At 39.7% G+C, this 27,379-nt stretch overlaps 1 protein-coding gene across 1 annotated transcript in view; it reads right to left on the minus strand.

The window, feature by feature from the left end:
• The window catches only part of LOC306855463 (inactive N-acetylated-alpha-linked acidic dipeptidase-like protein 2), a 209,077-nt gene that overhangs the window by 20,413 nt on the left and 161,285 nt on the right, over positions 1-27,379 (minus strand). Inside the window, exons 5-6 of the mRNA XM_079394206.1 lie at positions 24,676-24,814; positions 956-1,093 (exon numbers count right to left, since the gene is read on the minus strand). Coding sequence (XP_079250332.1) covers positions 956-1,093; positions 24,676-24,814 — 277 coding nt within the window. The remainder of the gene's footprint in view (positions 1-955; positions 1,094-24,675; positions 24,815-27,379) is intronic.

Genomic DNA, 27,379 nt, shown 5'->3' on the forward strand with positions numbered 1-27,379 from the left:
ACTTACTGAAATGTTTTATGGAAAATCTCATTCAGTGTTTCAAACTGAGGAAATGTATAAAGCTTGTAAACATTGCATTGTAATACATTTACCTCAGAATAACCACTCAGTGTCCATAAACTCATCAGTCAGCTAGAAAAATAACTATAAAGAGGAGCGTTTTGCTATATTTATGCGCTGTTGCATATTAATATTTTTACTTATTGTGTTGTACATGATTCAACTCCTCCTATAAAATTGCATTTTACTAATGAAGAAAAACAGACTGAATGTGTGAAAGACGTGACAACATTTATAGGATGCACTGCACTCAGTTGCCAAGTGATGCTTATGGTCCATGATATTGGTACAGATTCTGTGTAACGAACAATTCTTTGTGACTGTATATTTCAAGTTGTAAAAGACACTTAATTCACACTTTAAGTGAACCTTAGTCCCCCGGTCGACCTGATCATCTACAAGATGGATTAAAATGCTGATAAAGCCTAGAAAAGATAAGACATAAACACATGACAAAATGATTGAAATGTTAAAATAGGGGGGAAAAATAAAATGATAATATTAAAATAAACCACTTTTATTCTGTGGCACCTAAAAAAATAATTTGGCGCCTAAGTTTTTCTTTTATAGGAGCCAATGGCTCCTTACTCGATTTTTTTGTCTGGAGCCCTGAATCTGCTATATAATAAAATAAATATCGAAAACATTATGTATATTACATCCTACTACTACTACTACTAATAATACATTAATTAGCTTTCTACTATAATGTATTAATATTAGAATGTTATTGATAATATTATTGAAAGTCATTATGAAGTATTTCTAACGCCAGAAAGTTTTTGAATTACAAGATTTGAAGCCTGTAAGCACTGATATTGTATGAGGCTGAAGAGGGCTGTCTGTTGACAGCTACAGTAAGTGCAGTAGGCGTTGTTTCTGGCCCAGGGCTTACCTGAGGTTGAGGGCATGGCCATAGGGATGCAGGGTCTTCCCTGCCCCATGGCGGGGACAGAGAGCAGCATTTTCGCTAAGGAGGCAGAGATGGGCTGAACCAGCAATGATGTCAGGTTGAGGTGACTGCCTCTTCCGGCTGTGAACAGAAACAAAGTAAAAACAACTGTAGTTCTTATTTTAGAAAGGCTTTTACACAGCTATATTAAAATGAAAACGCTAATAACATCATTCCATCCTCAGAATTTCACCCTCAGCATGTCATTTGCATTGATCATGACTTTGTGAGCATTTAGAGTGTGTCATGGGGCTCTTAACACCACACATGAGCAAACCAATTACCCAATCAAAGAGCTTTTCTGCTGGTTAACACCTCCGCTGAGCCTTCTCACACATCTTCATCTAGGAGGCAGATGAACAGCATTAGTCCGTTACGTGCTGCATAAATATGGCTGCAGTGCGGCCACACGAAGATGCGTGTAGTGATGTGAGGTGAGCGAGAAGGAGCATGCGAGGAGGTTTGTAATGTGCCGTAAATCAGACAGAAAAGAAAAAGGAGCGCTGAGAGGAACCTGAACAGCCAGACAGGGATGTATCAAAGTCCTTCCTTGCTGTTGATTGCAGCTCACGGGCAGCAACTAATAGGCCTGGAGATTTTAAGTTTGAGGAAACAGTTTCTAGCAGGCCAGTGGGGATTTATATGGACGAAATGCTCCATTGATTCAGCTTCATTAAAATGGTGAAACAGTGAGCCTAATCCTGCTTTAGGAGCAAATTTATTTAGGAGCTTTAATTTTCTAGCAGCGCTTCCGCACCGGTGGGATGGGGTACAGTCATCCACGAATAACAATCAGTAGACCTTTCTGTTACACAACATTCTATTACCTTCCACAGATAAATGTATTCACAGGCCGCAATTATTTTACAGCGGTTATGCCGGAATGAACGCAGAGGAAGGTCCCCTCGAAATCAGCTTACTATTTTCTTGGTCATATGGGGATACAGGAAGTGATTATTGGGTTTTGAAGTAACACTGTACTGTAAGTGCAATTATATCCCAAAGGTCACAGGGGTCAAAGCTTTGTTTAGAGAGAGATGATTATCTCAACTCATTATCTTTAACCTTCTAAATGTGATTTAATGTTAATGAATGTGTTCATAAATATGATGAAATTTATTAAATATAAAAATCTAACTATCTTTTTTTTAAATATCTATCCATCCACTTTTTTTAAATATCTATCCATCCTGTAGATTTTAAACCCGGAAGACGAACATAGCGCAAAAAAAGCTACAAATAAAAGCCTTCTCTTCTATGATGCGCAACAAACACCTCTGTTAAAATGTAGTTTAGTGTTTCTTAATTCAAATCAAATCGGTGCAAATCCAGACACACCTGAACCCGTTAGCAGCTGCAGAGTGAACTGAATAAATGGAGGTTTTGAGAGACAAAGTGAGAACATTTAGAGTACTCATTGATGTACCTTCCAAATTTATTTTATGAGCCTAAAAGAGTACTTTCATTTGTCTTGAAAAATAAAAAACAAACAAGGTTATGGTCAATAGCTTTCATCTTTTCCTGTTCTATCTGCAGCACAGCTAAAAATGAACACAAACAAGTTTAAAAGTACAAGATGCCCTCAAAGCCCATTAGGTTGTGCTCCAGCTGGAGATATTACAGCTTTGGAAATAAAGTAGTCCTGACCTTGATGAACTCAAAGAGTGTGTGCACACTCAGTCTGTAGATACCGCACAAAGGAGAGAGGAGTCCATACCACTGGGGTGCATGAGAGGAACGTTTAATACTTCACATGTCAACTAACATGTTGGACTCTCAGTAAGAATGATTCATGATGCCAGTGAAATACGCACAAAATCTCCTCTCCTTCTCCAGAGGACAGATGTGGTCTGCATGCAGAAGTTATGAGGGGCCGTGTGTCTTTTTCATTTTCTTGTGGTGGTGACACCCATTTGTTTTAGTCTGTCTAGCAGAGGGCCTCATTATATGTATATTCTTCCATACTTTATTTTGTTTTAGTTTGGAATGAACCTAAGGCTGATAAACACACTTTACAACACTTGCTCACCAATGGATCCTCTGCAGTGAAAGGGTGCCGTCAGAATGAGAATCCAAACAGGTAATAAAAACATCACAATAATCCACAAGTAATCCACACGACTCCATGTTGTGATTGTGATAAATCCATCATTTTTCACTTCAAACAAGTCCCCTATCCATTATATTGCTTCTCCAGTGAAAAAAAAGTTGTCTCGTCTGAATCAGGAGAGAAATATGCACAGATCAAGCACAAAAGGAAACAGTCTGGTTCTAAACAGTTATAAACAAATATATCTGTCACGTTGCACTGGGAGCAAGGAGCGAGGAGACACGGAGATTCCAATAGCAACGTTTATTGAAGTTCAAAACACGGTACGAGGAGCTTGGGGAATAGACGAACAATACAGGACATGGGAGACAGGGAGACACAGGGCTTAAGAACACAGGGAAATCAACGAGGAAGAACAGAAACAGGTGCGAAGTAATTAAACACAGGGCTAGGGACTAATGAACTAATGATTACAGGGAACGAGGACAGGAACAGGAAGGCCAAATATAGACACGAGAGGCGGGGAAAAACGAGACACAGTCTGACAATATCAATGGGTTTTGATGTGAGAGGACAACAGAGGGATAGACATTTAAACTGGTGGAAGCATTATTATGGATTCTTGTGGTATTTCGGCCAAAGTTAAAACGCCATAAAGATGGATTTGCTTCTTACAAACACACAACTTTTTGCTTTACAAAATGTTAACTGATGGACTGGAGTCATGTGGAATACTCGTGGATTAATATGAAGTTTTATTATCATCTGTTATAACTGATTCTCACCCATTTACAGCAGATCCTCTGGTGAACAAGTGATGTAATGCTAAATTTATCTAAATCTGCTCCAAAGAAGAAACAGTTATCTGCAACTTTCATGGCCTAAGGGTAAATTTTAAGCAAATTTTCACTTTAATATTAGCATTACATATAATTTAAGCATCCACTAACTGTAAAATGCAGGGCTCTTTGAAGAATAAAAATAAAAATTTTCTATATATAATTTCAATGATGATATAAAACTCTAAAACACGCATGCAAAGTGACACACAGAGTCTTTCCAACATTTTGACATGCTGTACTGTACTTCACACCACCTTTCAATGTTGCGGCTTCATTTCAATCACAAAGTAAGCTCCCTTATTCCACACAGAATTACTCACCTGAGCTCCATGTGAACTTTGTGCAGTACACAGATTCATATCACAAATCAATTGGATACGCCATGTCCGATACCATAGATGCTGATGCAACGGGGTATGTATGTGTAATTTCGGTATGTTGATTTCATTTAGGTAAGCAAGATTCATTTAGACTAACTAATGTCATTAAGAAGAAAGTAGATGTCAAGGTAGCACTCACTCACAATTGTACTTCACTTTACAGTACAAACATAAGCACTTCCATATAAAAAAAAAAAAAAAAACACTGAAGATTATCCAAAATAACTGCAAGAACATCAATTTTTTTTGAGCAAACAAGCCTCCCAGGAAGAGTTATTTGCTGAAGAACGATTACCCACAGGGCTTAGACTCATTCCCTCCACACAGAGATGCTCATGAGATATATATTACACGCCTGCGGTGGGGCCATATGTGCACTGTTCAGATTATAAACACTGCAGTAGTTCACATACAAACTTACTCATTCAGTCCTGATGTGTTACACATCAAATGACACGCTCATGTCGATAAACAGCAGGGACTGCTTTCATCCTTAAGGGTGAAGAGTAAGAACTTCAAAATATCATATTAACATACTACTAGAACTACACTTGACAGAAGTTCAGTGTGCAGTAGAACACAGTCCATGCACATTTACTTACTATACATGAAAAAGTAGCAAGAAAAGCTCAGTTTGCTATGTGTCTGTTTAATCTGTGTACTGAGATTTTTTAAATAAACATTATATAGGCAGATTGAACATAATTTGAGATTAAATTGTGCTACAGTTTAAATACACATATCTACTGTGCAGTCCTGCAATATTTTGTTTACAATACAGCCATTATCTTGTTTTGTGAGTCATTTAAAGCAAATTAAATTGATCTCTCCTTATTTTTTTTCTTTGCTTTAAGATATGACATGGAGACGCGGATTTACATGCAAATTGAATTTTCAAAAAAGCAGGTCATTCATTTCCATAAGAACAATGGCAGCAGTTTTCATGCAGAGAACTCACTCATCTCTCTTGAGTTCAAGTGGTTGTACAGACTTGCTTACATCCCTTCAAGTCTTTCATGTGCAAAACCTGACGTCACACAACCATAAATTTGCTTATTGTTCTAAACAGCTTCTTGCAGCGACTACAGCAACTTAAAAAAGACTAGCATGCGATCGTGGGCAATATTACATTGTATAATGCTTTCCTGGAAACTGAATGATGCATTAATGGTGATACTTCTTATCAATTAACATCCTCTTTCTGCTTTTGTCTTTAGTATATTTTCTTTTTGAGAAGATGAAAAGATATTTTATGATAATGAAAGTGGCTTGAGCTACTTGTGGCATATTTGATTATGTTTGAATATATTCTAAAAACCGCTGCACAATTACAACAATCTGTAGTCAAACATGATGTTAAAGACATGGAATAAATGACATTTTAAAACCAATGGAAATGATCCTGATCTTCTAGGAAGATGCTGTCATTGAATTTGTGCCCTATATGTGGGCAGCAAGGCAGCTCAATAGATCTGGACAATAGAGCTACTGAAAGGGATGTATAGATTCAGATTCTTGTCACTGTGCTTTATTCTGTTTCTAAGAATAGTCAGCGCTTCTCAGTACAACTCATAGTAAAAACTTCTCTTCAGTGAGCCTAACTGCATCCTACTTATAAAAAACAAACAAAAAAACAATGCTTTCACTTTCCCTTAATCTCTCACTGTTCTAACTTGTACTATTCTAAACAATGTCTGAAATTTTGTATTACGAGCACAAACTAATGGTTCACATATTGTATGGATAAAATAGATAAAAGTGTATGCTAAATGAACAAATAACAAAAAAAGAATCAATGGTTCATTAATCAGAGAGGGGAAAAAAACAAAACAATTATGGGCAATAATGTTTTTTTGTTTTTTTAATAATCCACTTACACTGATGATACAAATTGGCCCTAAATCAAATCAAGTAAAGGCAATAATTTGAGTGAATGAAACAAGATACAAATCGACCCAGAATTTAAATCCTTCATTTATCTTTTTGTAATCAATTACTAAATCTATCACTCTACTAAAATAAAATAAAATAAAATACATTTTGTTGTTGAAATGATATGGCCCCTAACATAAACATTCTTGGTCTTACATGGGGTACCTTAACTCTGATGGAGATTGGGGCTCATCAATGCTCATTTTCATTTCTTACAGACAGCAGTTTGAATGTCGAAGACAACCTTATGTTGTTTGCATTTTTGCCGTGTGCGTGGGTTTGTGAGTGACGTTTGGATTTATGCAGCTCAAGACAATCCTTGACGTCCAGTTCCACAGCTGATAAAGAAAGTTGGAACACAACATTCTTCACTGAAACAAACCTGTTATGAGGTGACTTTGTTCCAATCTCTCTGGACCTGCTCATCCCATTTCCAAAGGAAAGGGCCGATCTGACATAACAATACATTATGGAATAATGTAACATTTCGAAATAACCACTAACCTTCTGTGGCTGAAACCAAGTTTCATTTATTAGATAAATGTATTTGTTCAGATCATCCTTCAGATCTTTCCACTGCTACAAAATCACACTCTAGATATGACCAAACCAATCTATCATCTGTTATCCATTAGGCAGTATTCAGTGAATGTGTGTAGCTCCATTGCTCTACATCAGATGAAAAATTCACAGACGGCATCCATGCAGATGAAAATTACACAAGAACTCAACAGTAACCCAACCACAGATGTGTGGGCCAAAAAACAGACAAGGGCTCCTGCTCCTCACCATGACACCCGGGGTTTTTAAAACGACCCTACTTTCTTAACTGACCTTTATTATGATTAGTTGCTGGAGTATCAGCAGACCTGAGGGACGGCAAACTCTCATTTAATGATGATTAGGATTTAATGACAGAATAATAGCTTCTCTCTTTGTGTTCTCACCTGGAGGAGCCTTACACAGCGCACAGATCATTGCATGCCCTCAATGTCACACATTTCCACTTAATTTCAAGCAACAGAAGTTTGGTACACTGAAAAGCAACTTTTGAAATCATTTTCTCAGTAGGGTATGGTTTCTAGCTGCTTAACTACAGAGAAATAAAACTTTTAAGATCTCGGTTAAGTTTGCCTCAGGACAAAATCGATCTTAAGTAGCAGAAAAAGCCTTGCATCTGTGATTTCTCTTATTTTCTCCAGTTATGATATCAATAAAGCAATACCTCTTAAGGGTCTGACCACAAACAACATTCTTGCCAAGTTACATAACTTTTGAACATATACATATGAACAAAATAGTAGCTACAGAAGTTAAAGGATCCATTTATTTGACCAAAAATGGTCAAAACAGTAATGTTATGAAATATTATTTCAACTACTGTTTTTCTATTTTTATTTTCTATTCCATTTCTATTACTGTTTCTATTTTAAAACATACATTAATATTTTACAATTTGAGATTTTTTATGTTTTTGAAGTAATCTCTTTCTCACCAAGGCTGCATTTATATGGTCCAAAATACAGTGAAAACAATTGTGAAATATTTTTGCAATTTAAAATACCTGCTTCCTATCTGAATATATTTTAAAATTTAATTTATCCCTGTGATGGCAAAGCTGAATTTTCAGCAGCCATTTCTCCAGTTTTCAGTGTCACATAATCTGATTTGCTGCTCAGACAACATTTCTTCTTCTTCTTCTTCTTCTTCTTCTTCTTCTTATTATTATTATTATTATTACTATTGTTGAAAACAGTTGTGCTGCTTAATATTTTTGTGGAAGCCATGATTCCTTGATGAATAGAAAATTTAAAAGAACTTAATTTATTTCAAATATAAATATTTTTAAAATCATGTTCACATCTTGCTATTGGCAATATTATATATTCAAAAAGATGCATGCATAATAAATGTAAAAACATAAAAAAATGTTTTAAAACATACTGTACACTAGCAATAACACATAATATTGCATTGTAAACTTCCCAAATGCTCGCATGTTTATGGATATACACTAACTTCTATAAATTCTGGTGAATACAGCTTCTCTTGAGAAACAAAACAAAGGGGGAAAAAAAAGAAAAAAAAGCGATTGCAGTTTGAATTGAAAGCATGTTTTTAGACCATAGGGCATCAAAGCAGAAGGCACATCTCACACCACTGTTGTTAAAACACATTATCCATCTCCTTCACTTTGTGTAAACACACACACACACACATCCCTGCTTAGAGCGAGTGTACCGGCTTCTTCATTACTGCCCATTTGTGAGGTGGAGGCATGTGTAAATTCTGCTTCTGGCTAAAGCCATAATCACCTCACACTCAGCATGCTAAGAGAGGAATGGTTTCAGAGCCAGAGGGCTTGAAGAGAGGCACAACTGTAAATTCTTGTCTGGTAAAATTATTCCCTATTTGCAGAGGCTAAACTGTGGCTATGTCTCTCAGGATATATGGCACGGGCCGGGCCCTGCAGCAGAGGTTCTTGAGCGAGAGGCGGCTCGACAGCAGCAGTGCTGGACAAAAGTAAATAACATTAGAACTAGGTGATTCTATACATACTGGTCCGACTTTCGCAGTACACTAAAAGCAGAGCAACAAGAGGCTTTTCTCACTTATAACACTAAAGCTGTGTTCCTCAAACGTTCAGACCATGTATATATTTCCAAAATCAAATTCAACTAAAAATAGCTAGAATAAATTAAATGATAAAATAAATTGGCCTGAACGCTTAACAAAATTCAATGAGTAATGGAGGTCAGTATGTTTTACTGTCAAATTGTTTTTTATTAATCATCAAGAAAACTGTCAGCTCACAGAAATGAAAAATTACTTGACGTGTTTGTAACTGTGAGAACAAAGGAGAAATTAATTGGTGTAGCTTGAATGGCTGCTAACTGTATTACTTTTGGATAAACTGAAATTCTCATTTATAAGTCACAAACACTTCTGTGTAATTAGTTTTTATGTTAAAACACTGAATACTAATAAATCACTGAAATGTTTGACATCAAGTAGTATATGTCAAAGAGGTTAATTAAGAATGATATTAACCCTTGTGTTAGTCGAAACTGGCTGTATGTTCTTTATGTTAACCCATCCCAAATGCTACGTGTTTACAAATAATAATTCTACTTTCAAATAATTCTACTCTTTTTATATTTTTTTGTATTCCACTCATCTCTTCCACAAGCACTTAACTCATCCAAACCCATAGGTACTTACAATAATAAAGGCATTTACTATGTGAAGAAAGAAAGAAAGAAAGAAAGAAAGAAAGAAAGAAAGAAAGAAAGAAAGAAAGAAAGAAAGAAAGAAAGAAAGAACTAATTTCACCGCTCTAGCTTGTGTAATCTAGTTTATATTTTAAACTGTACTGAAATATTGTTGGCTTTCGTAAAATATTGATTGTGACACTCCTATTTGTAATATGCTTTGGATAAAAGCATCTCTAAAATGAACATGTTTTGATGAATTGTAAAACACAAGTACAAAAAATACCATAAAACTAATTCAAATAAACAACTGGAAGGCATGTACTGATACTGCATGCAAATGAATCAGAGCATGTTAGCATTCATTGCATTTATTCATGTTTCATGCCTGGGGTCTTATATATATATATATATATATATATATATATAATGTAACATTTGTAATGTAGCATTTTTAAGTGTGGTTAAATTATGTTTATAAACAGTTCTCAAAAGTTTAGGAAAAATCCTGAAAAAATCTGATACTTAGTGCAAGTGTGTTTTTGAGCTAGTAAAAGGGGTCTTTCAAAGTCCAAACGAAACAGAGATATTTTTCTCTCATTACCAATATTTTGTTGTGTACCCTAGAGCTCATCTGCAGCACTACAGAATCTAGCCTTGTGTATAGCCCTCTGTGTGTGTTAAATACAGCTCTTTGGATTTCTTGATGCAAAATGGCAGACCTACAGCCATCTGACAGGGGCCACATTTCTGGCACGGTGGGAGTCCGAGGAACAGGACAAACCAAGCAGCCCTCCCACCCTCTGCAGATGAGATAAGGTGGTCCTAGCCGGCCCAGGCAGGGGGCAGCGCCGACCTTCTGAATGAGATGAAAGGGAGCTTATGGCCCATCCTCCATCAAAAGCACATCTAAACCTTCCAAAATGTCATTCTCATATTCCCAAACGCTATGAGCGACAGCCTTTTATTTCAGTAGAAGTCCTATAAAAACATTCTTTCTCATGATACGTTGAAATTTTCAGCGCTTTCACGCTTGAAATGTATACTAAAAATTACATTGGCGATGACGGGGGGGGGGGGGGGGGGGGGGGTTGTTGAGAGGATGTATGCGGTTCAACATGAGACTGACATATTAATCACGCCAAATGGACAGAAGTGCCGCTACTGAGACAATGTAGCCCGGCAGAGTAATTTCCTCAACTTAAGGTCTTTGTGCACTTTGGCAAAGGCACTATCGCTCTCATACAAAGAGCTGAAGAAGTAGTAGCAACATTTCCATAATGTTATTGACCAAGTGCCACATTTCTGTCTGGAGTGCAATGCACCCTCTGTTTTATTTGCATGTCTATTAGCTGGAATACCAATCAAATGATAGCGATGGTAGAAAAGGCAATTTTCAGCCTGAGTGCATTCCAAATGCTCATTGGCTTAAGGGCAGAAAGTAAAGAGAACACATGATGATCAGCTCTGAGATGCGGGAAAGGGCGTCACTGCGGTAAAGCATTCCTTTAATGAACGCTACCTTAAAAAGCGCCTAGAGCCCAGGTAATCAAGCTACTCATCAAGTAAACGAACCACCGCTTGAAGTATAATTACGATACAAAAAAGTTCTTCAAATGTAATCATACGTTGCAGCACTTTATTTTCATTCTGTTGTGATGCTCTGTGTCTTTTCTCGGGAAAAAGGGGACCTAATAAGAGGAAAATAAATGGATGGAAATTATAAAAATCTTTATGAATTAAGGACTGAACAACTGTAACATGACGTTGCTACAATAAAGAAGGAGCTTTTTAACCTTGAGCTATTACGTAGAGTATAAATCAGATGGAAATGTGATTAAATGTGTTCTGGTAAGTAAAACTTTGTTTACTTTTAAAGTCTGTAGGATTTTTTTCAAATTTTCTTTTATGCTCACTATGGCTGAATTCATTAAAAAAGCAATATCATGAAATACTAAAACTGTAGTATTATTAAATATTATGAAAATAAAATAATTTCTGTTTACTTCTAATACATTTTAAGCAGTAATTTATTTATTTAAATGGAAAAGCTGAATTGTTATTTTTTTAAAGGATTCTCTGATGAATAGAAAAAAAAACAAAAAAAAAACAAGAAAAGTTTTGTAACAATATAAATGTCTTCACTGTCACTTTTGATCAATTTAATGCAGGGGTGTCAAACTGCCACAGCCCTGCATAGTTTAGTTCCAACCCTGCTCCAACACGCATACCATGTCGTTTTCAAAAAAGCCTTAATGACTTGATTAGCTGGATCAGGTGTGTTTAATTAGGGTTGCATCTAAACTGTGCAGGACTGTCGCCCTCCAGGAACTGAGTTTGACACTCCTGATTTAATGCATCCTTGCATAATAAAAATATACTTTTTTTCTTTAAAGAAAATATTAGTCACCAAACTTTAGTGTAATTTAAAAAGACAATAATAAATTGCTCTGGCTCTAAATTGTAATATGCTCCACTCAGACTGTCATTCAATGCATTAGTTGTGAGGATTTTTAGTGAATCTTTCTGACTGCATTATTACAAGTGGCTGTCTTTATGAGTCAATCGTTGAATCATTAACTCAATCCTATTGGTTCAAAACACAGATTGATTCAGGCAGAAAACAAATAGACAATTGTATTTTAGGGAGTTATGCTGTCTCTCCAAGTAACCTGGTTGGTTTCTCGTCAAACAGATCAGCTGCTCTCCGTGTAGGACAGTATTCATTGTTTACATCTATTCATTTTTTTTTTTTTTTACTCTTGGTGTGATTCCTGCATGAACAGAAGCAGTAGGAAATGACAACATGAAAAGAGAAAGAAAGAGGGCATAAAACAGAGATACCCACAGGAGAAGTCAGACCGAGGGGAGAGATGGGACACATTGTGATGGTTTTGACTGACATTGCACAGAGGACATTTCTCTTCCTAACAGCAGTGGTAAGCATTTGTTCATTAAAGACTCCTACATGTGTCCCATAGCTGCAGCGTATTTAAATAAATATGCAAATGACTACATTTCTATTCAAAGGCGTCTTCTCACTTCAACAAGGTTTCTAAATAACCCAGGGGACACAATTTGTTCCATGTGAATAAAACCACCTGTGAGCAACTTGAAATTAACATGTAAAAATTGTTTGAAGTTCCCCACATATTTCACATATCTCTTCCTCAGATATGTGCCTGGCTTTAAAGGTTAACAAAATTATGTAATCAAAAAAGAAAATGCAACAAGCCTGCAGAGCAAAAGGCGAATAAAGAAAGTGATGTTTTTTATGCCAGCGATCCGTTTATGTCCTCCAGCACCTTATTGACTCATTTCCCAACCAGGAGGATGGGAGAATTTATCCAAAATAAGCAAAATAAATAAGATAGAGTCATGGCTCAATAAAACTGCACAACACTTGTTCTCCAGAGGCCACAATTCAGGCACACAAAGCATTTCCTCTGATTGAACCAATGCACTTGGCCTTCTCTTTTGGCGTTAGAGACAAATGTTTCCATGTGAGCCTTAAAGGCATCATGTTATTTGTTTTGTTTCATTCATAAATCATAACATCTAAAGGCAGGTGCACGCCGTTTTTTTGTACATCTCGATTGTTGTTTGTCAGACTGTATGCTGTGACCAAGGCCGTCACAACAATTCATCGAAGCTAGTAGGCTATACACTCTCAGAAAAAAAAATGTCACTCAGTACCATTTCAAAGTACTAATTGTCAGCAGATAGACACAGGACACAGATGTAAGTGCAATACAATCAACAGGTTTATTGAGTAGTAGCAGAGGGGAATGAGATGAGCAGAATGTCCAAGTAAGCAGGCGGGGAATGTCTTTAGGGGCTTATCTGAGTGTGAATGTCCTTTTTCCTTTTCCAGGGGATCCGGAGGTAACAGTGGAGCGTGGAGACGGTGGAGAACTGGAGCGGTGGAGAACAGGTATAGAAACACTGGAGAAAATGGTAAGTAGACAAAAGGTAAGTGGGTCAGGTTAGTCAACATGGAAAGTTTGAGACCAGACAGTGAGTGAACGGGTGCTGGGATATAGTGCTGCTGATTAGTGCTGACAGGTGGCGGTGATCAGAAATCAGGGGATTGGGATCTGGTGAGTGTCGTTGGTGGAGACTGCGGTGACTGTGGTGAATCTCTGACAGTACCCCCTCCTCCAGGGGCGGCTCCTGGGTGCTGGACAGTCAGGGTGGTTCTGGTGAAACTCGGCCAGGAGAGAGGGATCCAGCACATCGTCCCGGGGCACCCAGGATATTTCCTCCGGCCCATATCCCTCCCAGTCAATAAGATATTCCAGGCAACCACCTGTTGCCGAGAGTCCAAGATGTCCTGCACCCTGTAGACTAGGGGCTCCTCGATGACCTCGGGAGGAGGAGGTACTGCTGGCTCGTCGAGTTCTGTGACAGAGGGAGAGACAGGCTTGAGGAGTGAGACATGGAATGCTGGATGTATACGATACCATGCAGGGAGTTGGAGACGGAAGGTGACCTCATTAATCTGCCTCTCGATGGAAAAGGGACCAATATAGCGGGGAATCAGCTTCCGGCAGGGCAGGTGGAGACGCAGGTCCTGGGTGGAGAGCCAGACCTTATCTTCAGGACGATAGACGGGGGTGGCAGACCGACGGGCATCTGCATGGGCCTTGCGTTTCCGCACTGCCTGCTGGAGTTGGACATGAGCTGAGTCCCAAACTCTCTCGCTCGCTCGGAACCAGTAGTCGACAGCTGGAACATCGGAGGGCTCTTCTGTCCAGGGAAACAGAGAGGGTTGGTAGCCGAGTATGCACTGGAAAGGGGTGACGCCGGTGATGGCTTGCTTGATGGAATTTTGTGCATACTCGGCCCACGGGAGGAAGCAGTTCCAGCTGTGCTGGTTGTCATGACAGTAGGCCCGGAGATATCTCCCAATCTCCTGAATCTTCCACTCAGTCTGGCCGTTAGTCTGGGGGTGATACCCTGAGGAAAGACAGACAGTGACATCGAGGAGTTTGAAGAATGCCTTCCAGACACAGGAGACAAACTGTGGCCCACAGTCGGAGACGACATCTTCCGGAATGCCAAAGGTGCGGAAGAGATTATGGAAGAGGCCCTCTGCTGTTTAGAGGGTTGTGGGTAAACCCCGGAGGAGAATTAACTTGCAGGCTTTGGAGAGTCTGTCAACTGCAACGAGTATGCAGGTATAACCTTCTGACTTCGGGAGATCTGTGACGAAGTCGACTCCGACGTGGGACCAGGGGTGACGTGGAATGGGTAATGGGACTAATTTTCCGGCGGGTAAGTGATGTGGAGTCTTGGAGATGGCACAGACTGAGCATCCACGAACATAATGGAGACATCCCGGGCCATACTGGGCCACCAGTACAGAACTTGGAGGAGCGAGAGAGCACGCTGGCTGCCTGGGTGTCCAGAGCCCGGGGAAGCATTGGATTGGATTGGATTCAATTTATTGTCATTGCACATGTAGGTACAAGGCAACGAAATGCAATAGAGAAGAAGAAATACAGCATAACATGAGGAAAGAGAGGAGAAAAAAAAGTGTCCTCGCACTGCGTTCTTGGAAGAGAACGCAGCGCGAGAACAGACAAAAAACCTCAGCATAAAGCACAGTCAACACAGGAACATAACTTGCATAGTAATCCTAGTTCAGACGAAACAGCCATCCGGCCAGCCGCCATTCAGCGCAAACCCACGGACCCGTTAACGCCTGACAGGATGAACCGACGAAGGCGTGGGATGGGGTTAGGGAGGTGTATGAGTGTGTGTATGTGTAAGTTCGTGTGAGTTCGTATGCCTTGAAATCCGTTTCGCCAGCACTCCAAACCAGTCGACTCAGTTCGCAGGTTGTGATGCGACATAGCAATTGCCATGGAAACGTCCTTGGACAGAGCACAAGCGCCCGACAATAACAAGGTGTTTTTGGGAGGAGGGAATGGAAGAAAGAGCGTCTCCCTGCAGTATTCACCGGAGAGTTGATACCAGAGCGGCCTTGCCAAGCCGTTCTGTTGTGGGAAGCCGGAAAGAGATAAGATTGTTTTGTCTTAGTGCGAACAGCTGTCTTCCAGTTTCACAGCTAATTCTCATTGTCCATTCTGATCTCCATGTCCGTCGATTTTTCTATCCAAAGCCGAGAGCTTAGCCGTGATTGAATCCATATTGCGGTTAATCGCCTCAGTCTCCGAGGCGACCGCTCTGCCTACAGCCTCAATCATGACGGGCAGCCGTGAGAGGTTTTGGACAGCCAGTCCCGTCTCCTTAATTTTCTGATAATTTAGGGCAACGCCTAATCCAAATAGCAGAAACCCAGTTATCATTGTTCCGAATAAGAAGATGTCTTCAATGTCCTCCACGGAGAGAGCCGCCAGACACACGATCCGCCATCTCTCCCATGCGTCCATCGTGTAGCCAGCAGCAAACGTCCCAGCGGGACATTCCGGTTCTCCAGATCCCGCTTTCCTAGTCGAGAAGATGGTGTCAATTGCATTTAGAGACCAGTTGATCAGATCCATAATTTCGGTTTTGCAAATAGTGCAGCGAGAGTCTCTTAAGAGGACAGGACAATACAAGAGAGCAAGCAGGGAAGTTCAGGAGGGAGGGAGGGAAGAAAAATGCGACCGCCTTCGAACAGAGCCAAACGAGCATGCAGGGAGCCCAGAAGGGAAGTCCTCAAGGAGGTGGGCACGTAGGTTTTGCCCTCTGGGCCTCGGTGATGGAGGCGATGCAGATCTGTTCAACCAGGGCCCACCAGATGGGGCTCACAAGGATGGCTGGAGGGAGTATGGGTTCAGGTGTTGAGGGTTCGTCGGGGGCATGGATACGTGAGAGGGAATCTGCCTTGACATTCTTGTCTCCGGGTCGATACGTGATGGAAAACTGGAACCGGGTGAAGAAGAGGGCCCAGCGAGCCTGCGGGGCGTTCAACCTCTTAGCACTTCGGAGATATTCCAGGTTTTTGTGGTCAGTGATGACCATAAATAAAGGGGTGTTGAGCTCCCTCCAGCCAGCGTCTCCATTCCTCCAGCGCCAGTTTAATGGCGAGCAGCTCCCGATTTCCAATATCGTAGTTCCGCTCCGCTGGGGAAAGCTTCCTGGAGAAGTAAGCGCAAGGGTGGAGTCGGGGAGGCTCTCCGTGGTATTGAGACAGCACTGCTCCCACGACGGTGGTGGAGGCATCCACTTCCACTATGAATGGGAGTTGGGGTTCGGGATGTGAGTGGATGGGAGCAGTGCAGAAGGCCTCCTGGAGCTTCTTGTGGGCGGCTCGAGCTTCGGAGTTCCAGGACAGAGACTTGGGTTTCTGACGGAGCATGGAAGTGAGGGGGGCTGAGAGGAGACTGAAGTTCAGAATGAACCTCCGGTAGAAAATTTGCGAAGCCGAGGAATCGTTGCAGTTCCTTTACTGACTGAGGCTGGGGTCAGTCCCGGATGGCTTGGACCTTCCCCTGGTTCATCTGGATCCCATCCGCACTGAGGATGTAGCAGAGGAACTGGACCGTGGGGCGGTGGAACTCACACTTCTTGAGATTCAGGTAGAAGTGGTGTTTCCTGAGTTGGGGTAGGACCTGCGTCACGTGATGGCGATGTTCGGCCAGGTTCTGGGAGTAGATCAGGATATTGTCTATGTACACGATGACAAACCGGTGGAGGAACTCCCTGAACACCTCGTTCATGAACCCCTGGAAGACGGACGGAGAGTTGGAAAGGCCATACGGCATGACCCGATATTCATAGTGGCCTGAGGGGGTAATGAACTCCGTATTCCACTCGTCGCCTTCCCGGATACGAACGAGGTTATAGGCGCTTCGCAGGTCCAGGTTTGAGAAGATGCGGGGAGATTCCTCGAGGGCAGCCGGGACCATGGGAAGAGGATAAGGGAGCTTGACAGTGTGATCATTGAGGGTACGGTAGTTGATGCAGGGCCGCAAGCCTCCGTCCTTCTTGCCCACGAAGAAGCTCGAGGCCGCCAGAGAGGTGGAAGGGCAGATTAACTGTTGTTGGACAGCCTCCTTAATGTAATCCTCCATCGCCTTGCGCTCCAGGATAGACAGGGGGTACACTCGACCCTTGGGGAGTATAGCACCAGTCAGCAGGTTGATGGCACAATCCCATGGCCGGTGCGGTGGTAACTTCGTGGCTGCCTGTTTGCTGAACACATCCTGAAATGCCAGGTAGTCAGATGGGATCTTCGGAACCTCACGAGGTTCGGGGCTCTCCACTAGGGTGGAAAGAACTTGTAGCTTCAGGTTACTAACCAGGTGCACAGGGACATTGAAGAGACAGTTTTGGATGCAGGATTTACTCCATCAGAGGATTTCTCTGGTATCCCATCTGACTTCAGGGGAATGTTGAGATAGCCAGGGGCCTCCCAGTATGATTTCGACAGTGGGTCCCTCCAGTACCAGAAAGGAAATCCTCTCCTGATGAAAACAGCCTACTTGCAGAATGATCGGCGGAGACTGGAACTTGATGTCCCCATGCCCGAGCGGTTTTCCCTGTATGGTCTCAATCTTCAGCTCGGCCTGTCTCTGGCGGGGTAAATCAAGCTGTTTTAGGAGGGCTTGTGAGATGAAATTGCCGGAGAATCCTGAGTCTACGAGGGAGGGTACTGAAATGAAATGACGTGGGGTGAGCAGTTGTACCGTTAGCAGTGGTAGGGTAGAGATACCAGGCTCCAATTGGAGGGTACTCACCGCCGGGGCGTAGGGGGGCAAGAGGGGCACACTCGAATGAAGTGCCCCGGAACTCCACAGTAGAGGCACAGCCCCGTGGCGAGACGTCGAGCACTCTCAATGCGTGAGAGGCGATTAGTATCCATTTGCATAGGTTCTGGTACCGGAGGACAGGCAGCTGGTGAGGACGGAGAATGAGCTGTTATGTCCGGCTGACAAGCCGTGAGACGTTGGGAGATCTTAACGGCCTTCTGCATAAAGCTCTCCAGACCGACAGTGTCATCATAGATCGCCATCTGGGCTCTGATCTGTGGTTCCAAGCCCTGACTGTAAGCAGTGAGTTGCGCTGCCTCGTTCCATCCACACGAGGCCATCAGAGTCCGGAACTGCAGTGTTAAGTCACTGGCCGAAGAATCTCCCTGACGGAGGCAGATGAGTTGGTCGGCAATGGAGAGTAAGCCAGTGGATAGACCGAAGACCTCCTTGAAGCGGGAAGAGAAAGCATCGAAAGGGTTAATTATAGTTGTCTGTGAGTTCCAGAGGGCTCGTGCCCAGAGCGATGCCCGTCCGGTTAGCAGAGAGATCAGGAAGGCAACTTTAGCCCATTCGCTGGAAAATTTATGGGACTGCATCCCTATGTAGAGTGAAACTTGGATTAAAAAAACGCTACATTCAACCGCCTCACCCAAATAGTTTGCAGGGATGTCATGGGACTGGCAGAGGCAGGCTGAGGGTGTGTGACCGGAGAGAGAGCTGTTCGAAGAGCGGTGTCCTTTTTCCTTTTCCAGGGGATCCGGAGGTAACAGTGAGGCGTGGAGACGGTGGAGAACTGGAGCGGTGGAGAACAGGTATAAGAACACTGGAGCAACTGGTAGGTAGACAAAAGGTAAGTGGGTCAGGTTTGTCAACGTGGAAAGTTTGAGAAAGCTTGTATTATTTGAACTGCAAATCTGTGTAAACAATTTTCATTTTTACATTCATTCTAAGGTTTGCTGAAATTTGTAAAACTGCACAAAACTTTAAAAGGTCAACAATGTTTTAACACTAAAATCATTTTAACACACATTGTTTATGTATTGTGGCTATATAATTCAAACAGTGAGTATTTTATGGTTTAATGATTGGCCCTGTTCAATTCTATTCTAAGTGCCTCATTGCAACCTACTGTAGATTTTTGTAGTACAGCATTTGTAGCACATTACACACACTGTGCAATGAGCTTAAGTTATACTGATCAGAACAAGAGTGAGAAATTTAAAAGTGCATTTGTGATAAATCAACAAGCAAAATTATCAATCAAGTGTCTATCAATCAAAATGTCTGACTTGCTAATTTGTGCAGATGCATCTCATTCATTCCAAAGTAAATATCCTTTTAAATGGGGCTAACAAATATTATCTAGCAGGGGAATAAGCAAGCATGTGTTATCAAAGACGTCTGCTTAGATTGAACATAATCTGTCTCAGTAGGTATTATGTCAGTACAACTAGGAGATTTTAAATTAAAATGCAAACAACACAACCATTACTGTACAGCTGAAAAATAAACCTAAACAAAGCATAGAGGAGCTCTCACAAACAAAATTCACTGCCAAACAAAAAAGTGTCAAGGACAATAGTCCTGTTAAATAATTAATGCTCCTCTGAACTACCACAGAGAATTCGGCAACTTCACCATGCACACGTTTCCTGCCGAGCACTCTGACATAGGGCTTTGCTGAAGAGAACACAGGCACAAAACATCTGCTAAGACATCTGTTTGCAGGCCCCATCGTGCCTTGACTCCGCGGCCTGCTGTAAGCCCACGCTATCACTCCAGTAATGACATGTCCCAGTGATCCTGCACTGCAGAGAGTCAGGGTCAGCCAGGGCTGTACTGAGGTCTTCTGTCATGGGCAGCACTCTTAAATACAGTAGTTTTGGTTTCAGAACCACGGACAGCGGCACTGCTGCCCAAACATGGCTGACTTTCAGCACCATTGACAGCAGCATTGCTGCACATTCACGGCTGACTTTCAGCAGCATGGACAGCAAACAATACTTACATGATGCCATCAGTAGATGCTTAAATACAGCACAACATTAAATCAAATTTATTTTAAACACTGTAGGAAACATATGGTGCTTCTCAAACTGAGAATATTTTACCAGGACATTATCCAGTAATTTTTCGGACATTTCATTTAACCCTAAAGCACAATGCAATTAAGTGCAAAATTCAAAATACAACAATAACACCTGCAAAAAAACAAATATGGAAAATACAGTACTGTACCCTATTTTTACAGACTTTGTAGAATCCCGCTCAGCATTAAACGCTACACTGAGATGGTCTAGTAAGTGCTCACGGATACAGTCATGGTAAGAAAATTCTATTCAAATTCTAATTTAACTAATATTTTATATGAAAAATATTAGGGGTGACCGCGAAAAGTCAACGATTCGATGCTTCGATAGGAGGAGCCTGATTCGACTCCCAATCTCACAGTCGAATGTTCCAGACTCTCGTTTTCCTGATCATAATGTTATAATGTGCTGTCTGTATCTGCTTTTTGACTTCCAAATTGGTGGCACCTGTTGACTTGAAGTTTATGAATCTCCAAGGAACACAATTACAGTTAAAAATCATCTTTAGTGTTCTACTAAAGAAAGAAAGTAGCTTACATCTTGGTTGGCGAAGGGTGAGTAAACTGACAGCAAATGTAAATTTTTGGTTCTTTTTCAGTGTGTCAGGTTTATACTTGTCGAAGTTCAAAATGTGTTTTTTTGTTTTTAACAGTACACTACAGATATCTTGGCTTAATCGCTTATTAATTTGTGCAGATCTGCTTCGAGATCTCAAAATTATGAACGTCAACCTGAAGAACCAGAAATAAAGTTGATCCCACAGGAAAAGTGTCTGAAGTACTGAGTCAGCTTTTCAGGATATGTGACGCTTCAGGTCAGTGGTTACTCTTCTTAATGGCTGATAAAGAAACTTTGGTTGATTTTGAGTGATTTTGGTTGTGTTGTTATACATACAGACGTTTTAGGGTGATGCATAGTATTGTGTGGCTGTGCTGATTAGATTCCATGTTAAATCAAGATTCTCATACTCAAGTCTCTAATTCTCACTCTGAAGGAAATATTGACATCCATGCTGCTGTCAATGATGTCCATGATGAGCTGCTGTCCTCTGTGCTCCCTTCGCCTATCTGCTTGAGGATGACTCCAACGTTCTAAAGATGTGGGATGTAAGTGATCATGTTGCTTAAGCCTATGAGATATGGGACAACCTTTTGAGCAATTTTGCTGGGCAAAACATTTGACACAGGGCACATGACCGATTGAAAGTATCTGGATAGAAATTTGTTGCCCATTCTCAATGGGGAAGTGCCCAAGCAACATTGCTCAAAAATGTTGCCCCATGTATCATCATCTTTAGAATCTAGAGAGATAGATCACTAAAAATGAAAATGCTGCCTAGTCCTCATTTACACTTTTGCAGAAGACCCAAAAATTACTACAATTATAAAGGATATGTTCAAAACCTGGAACTACAGCCTGAATGACATCTGAATGGCAGGAGAGATTGTTGGTAACCAAACCGTTTTTGTTCTAACTGGCTTCCATAGTACAGAAAAAAAATACTATGAAAATCAATGCAACCTGAAACTGTTCAGTAATCAACAATCTCACCTTCCATTCAGATGCCATTCAAGTTCTAGTTGCAGGTTTTGAATATAGGCTATAAATTATAATTGTAGTTATTTATGGGATAGAATGGTTTGGAGATGATGTAAATATATGTCACTTATTAGCAGTCAGCCTTTGGAAGTTTAGAGTAACATTACAGAGTAATGTCTTCAGATAGAACAATCTGATGAACCAGACGCTGATGATTTATCACTTCATTTCCTCTCCGTTAGAGACAATTCAACAAATAAAGTTGCCACGTTCTTCTGCTCAGAGAAGACTGAAGTTGCACTTTGGGTAACATAGTTAACTATTTACCTACATTGGCTCATGCATTTGTCATGCTTTTTGGACTGCCTTAAGCCTTGGATCTAAGTTCCCCAAAAGAGTTGGACAATACATTTGAATTTACCCAGAAACTCTTGATGGGTCTGGAGGATGGGAAGCTGAGACCCAGAGTGTTGAGTCTTAAAAATGAACTTTTGTCAGTAGAGTTTCCTCACAAGGTACTCCTTTATTTGACATTTCATGTAAACTTTAACTTCTGTCACTCTTAGTGCATTGTGTATTTATTTTTTAATTTTTATACAATATTTGTCTAGTATTTAATTTGCAGAACATTTTCTCAGTTGATTTTCTGTAATGGTATACATTCCATATACAGTACCATGTGTTCATCCACTCATAGAAATGACAGTAAAAAAAAAATAAAAAAAATACATTGCTCTATTTTGAATAGTATAACTTTTATATTTCTAAAGTTACTGTTAGATGTGAATTTTGGAAGTGTTCCTATTTTGGGGAAATGTTTACAGCTGGTTGATATCCAGATATCCATATTGTCTACTTCTAAAAGTGACCGTTATTATCTCAGCTCATTTCTCAAGGGCCTTGCACTGTTTTGGAGAATGTATTTCCATGTGACAAACAATTTAATGTTGATGTTTTGTTAATGATTTGTGGTTGCTTAATAAAAGGGTAACTTGCATTTAAATTGTCCGTGTTAACCCGTTTTTGTTTTTTAATTTTATTTCAGAATGAGTACAGTTGGTGTATAGTTATTTATTAAAACCAAGATTTTTACGAAGGTAAACTTAATTGTAATGTAACAAAACAATTAAGTCATCTTTAATTAATTTTATTTGGTTCAGTGAACCCAAAAACTCCTTATAAAATTAACTTGATCGATAATGTTATAGTAACTTGTAAGATTTAAGTTAGTATTAGTTAAAATGACTTAGTAACATTTCCTTTAAAAAATGATAAAAATTCGATGTAATCAGTTTCAACTATATTTTTAAGTTAAATCAACTTATCCGGTTTTACAGTGTATGAGTTAAATCCAATTGATTAAAAACCTGCTATCAGATGCTTCATTCTACTGGTCATCTTCAGCGCATGCAGCTCAAAACAGAAATGCAGAACAATAACTTCTGTCATATACATAACGTTATAATGAGAGCACTATTTAAAAAAAATACCTTTAATGCTATCTTTTCATCAAAACATAAAACATTATTTTTGTATCTGCGAAGTGTCCGATACACATTTTCCCTGTGTGTGTTAATGTCAGTAATTATGACTGTCGAATGTATTTTGCCCCGCCCCCAAACATATGATTCGACTATTGGCAAGATTCGAAAATTCCGATTCGACTATGAAAATCCTTAGTCGGGGACACCCCTAAAAAATATTTATATTAAGTGACTTTATTAATGTAGTAGAGGTAATGGCAACTGTCTGAATGATCTCCCAGGGGTTTACATTATGCACAATTTAGCATTACAAAATTAATTTACAACAAAAGAAAACATAATGCCATCTTCTCCAAAATATTTTTTTTCTTTCTTTTCATAACAAAATTGAATGATTTATTTTCAACAAATTCTTTTTTGAGAATTAGAAAGTCTGCAAAGGATGATACTATGGATGATAAAAAGATGTGAAAGACATCTTATGCATCCTTCACAACAGGCTGAATGAACGATGCGAAACCGAAGACTGCCTTCAAAGGATCCTTCAAATTGAGATGTCCTTGTGCAGTGCAGTGCTGGGCTGGGGGACCTTAATTTAAAAATTCCATGCTGTAGGACATTTGATTCCTGAACCATAGACAGCAGCACACATACAGTTGAATCTCGGCATCATGGACAGCATACACTGTAGGTTTTATAATTGCATGATGCTGCAGCAAACAGTAGATACTTTAAACTAAGTCATTTAACATCAGTAATTATGACTGTCGAATATCTGTTTTGACTCTCGGTAATGTATTTTGCCCCGCCTCCAAACATATGATTCGACTATCGGCAAGATTCAAAAATTCCGATTCGACTGAAAATCCTTAGTCGGGGATACCACGGACAGCTGCACACACATAGCTGACTTTCAGCACCACGCACAGTGCACAATATTGGTTTTAGACTTACACGATGGTATACTGCCATGAGTGGATCCTTTTTTATTTTAATATGCATATACTGTTAGTCTAGATTTCACAATGCAAGTTATGTCATTTTCTTTCATCATTAAAAATAATAGTCTGAAATGGAACGTGTTTAATTAGCGAAGAGGTAGTTTAAGTGTGCAGGCATCATAGACATTATCTTCCTCTCACTCACTGTTGCCTAATGTGACTTCTTTTTTGATGTGAAAATTATCAGCATAATTGCAAGCATTTGCCTTGAAAGTAAAGCCAAACCACCTGAGACCTAAAGATATGTTTGTTTGTTTTATAATAACTATAATTACATTCATGTCCATCAAGTCATTGCAGCAACTCTTTTTATTTATTGATTTATTTTCTTTTTCTTTTCTTAATATGGGAAGTTTTTGATGAGAGTATAAAATGTTAATACAATCTTAAGAAGGCTACAGTGCCCTGGTGTAAGCGCAGATACTTACCAGTACTGTCGTCTTCTTGAAAAAACGGGTTCCCACCTGGGTTCAGGGTTACCCCAAATGTCTTATTCCCAAATGGGGCATCACATGGATCCACATAGAGAAGACAGCCACTAAACCCCACTTCTGCCAGGAGAGAGAGCTGTGAAGAGATGACAGAGATGAACTCTAAATACAAGATATACTACTGTTAAAAGTTTGAGGTCAGTAAGATTTTTTTTTTTTTTTTTAAGTAGTCTCTTATGCTCAACATTTATTGGATCAAAGCTACAAAAAGTTTTTAGACAGACAGACAGTCTGTGTGAGTATCTGGGTGTGTTTGGCATATGTAATGTGGGGTTTGGGTTTTGTTTCTTGTTTAGGTTTCCTGGTCTTTTATTTTGGTATTTTGCCTTGTTTCATGTTCCTGTCATGTGTTCCTTGCCCCTCATGTGATCATGTCATGTGTTACTCTTGTCTGTGTGTCATGTTGTGATTGGTTGCTTTAGTGATGTGCCTTGTTTCCCATTGGTTGGTTTGTGTCATGTGACCCTCATTGTTTGATAATTGGGTCAATATCACTGTAGGGTGCCTTTTGGTGTCCTGTACATAAATAACTCATTTGCCATGATAACGTAACATAAAAAATGACTATGAAAGGGTGTGTTATATTAGGCTAAGTTTTTATATTCATAACAAAAGCATTACTTGGCTCTTTAGATACAATTTATAGATTTTTTTGTTTTGTTTTGTATAATAGGATGCTTGTTATTTTGTTTTGTCCCATGCACTGCTCATTATATTTGAATGAGAGAAGAATATACTCAAATCATAAAATAAAAACAAACAGTTCTCTATTAAAAAGGCCATCGGATGTAAAATTCACTTTTCAAGTTGTTTGAACATACTATAATGATAAAAATCCACCTGGTGTTTTTTTTAAATCCCCTTTCTCAAATCAGGCTTTTCTGAGAGCCCTGTCAGAATGACATAGTTCTGTACAATTTTGCTTTGAAGTGAATGCGCAGATCTGCCTAAATCCGTCTATGTTCGCACGAATCATTCGTGATCCAGTTTCATCTACAGAAGAAGTGAGTATAACGTTTTTTTGTGAATCTTTCCAAATTGTCTTTCCTAATAACGTGCTAGTTAGACAGTTTCACGGTTTAAGTAAACAGTACTGCTGGTCACCCCACGGAAGAGAGGGGCGGGGCTAGCAGAGTCATGAGCATTTAAAGCAACATGGACTAAAAAACGGCTTGATGAAAACAGAGCTGATTTTGACAGGGTACAGAAGGTGTTTTTTACACTACCATTGAGAAATTTTAACCAAAGTATGTTATAGACTTTTCATTAAGACCCTAAAGAATCATATCAACCTGTGGAAAATGGTCATCTGATGACCCCTTTAATATTTTGTAAAATTTTTGTTAAACTCAGTTTGAGTGTATTGATCATTTGGTAATACAAAATTGTATTTTTATTTAATAAAAAAAAAAGAAAAGGCCATCCCCTTTAGTGACATCAGGACAACAGATTTTATGTCCCTTCAGTGGCGGGAATTTCAACGGCTGAGGTGAGCAAGTTGGTGACAAATTTTCAATTGACAAATTTTCTTCATATAAGTTTGCCTACTTGCTTTGCCAAAGCTTAACATGTCCACCCTTTCGCCATAAAATATGCCAGACTTGATTAGAATACAGTATTTTAGAAATATGTAATTTTAAATATACCAAATTCTCTTCAACAACCAGACTAACTATTTAGCTAGAATGCTCAAAATGTCCACCCTGTCAGCCACTTAGACGTGACAGGGTGGACACAGCATTCATTTGTAGATAATATTGCAATTTATAGAAATTTTATATTGTAATTTATAGAAAGATTTGCTGTAGATAATATTTTGTAATTTATAAAAACATAAAATCATTGCTCTTTCTGCAGCAGAAATTGCACTACAGATGGCAATACAGAAAACTTCGGAATGCAAACCTCGAACGAGAGAAGCATACCTTAACCCTTGTATGGTATTCGGGTCTGTGGGACCCGTTTTCACTATTTGTCAGAAGAAAAATTATACAATTAATTATTTTTTCAAACTCATACTCATTGGCCTTGGCTCATTTTCTGTGAAGAACATATATCAGAACAAATTTTCAATGACCACACACTGTACAACACCCCCCTACACATTTATATAACATACAGGGTGTGATCCAAGCCTAATAAAAGAGTGGAAATTTTTGTCCTGTGTACCTTCACTCTGTCCTCCTATTGTCTGGGATTGCTATTAGTATGGATTATGTTTATGTGTGTGTATGTGTGTGTGTGAGCGAGAGAGTCTGCGAGAGTATGAGTGCAAGTGTGAGTTTCGCTCTGTTCATAATGTGGTGTTTACATGTTTTAGTTAAGATGCATTAAATCAATATAAATTAATCTGAACTAAAATGAATGGGGGGGGGGGGGGGGGGGGTATGTCAATGTGATTGAGAATGTAATTTTATAATTTTTTCGAGGTTAAATAAATGTTTCATTGACATTTTTGTCATGCTTTGTGTATTCTGCATTGTGTGTCCACCCTGTCATGTGCTGGTCCACCCTGTCATCTTGGTATTTTAAAATAATATTTCAAATAATAATTCAATCATATCTATATAATCCAGTGTGTTCAATAGCAAGGTGTAGGAGCAATAACATGCAAACAAAAAACTGCATCCAAATATCACAG

The sequence above is a fragment of the Barbus barbus genome (genome assembly GCF_936440315.1).
Source record: "Barbus barbus genome assembly, chromosome: 35".
Taxonomy (NCBI): Eukaryota; Metazoa; Chordata; class Actinopteri; order Cypriniformes; family Cyprinidae; genus Barbus; species Barbus barbus.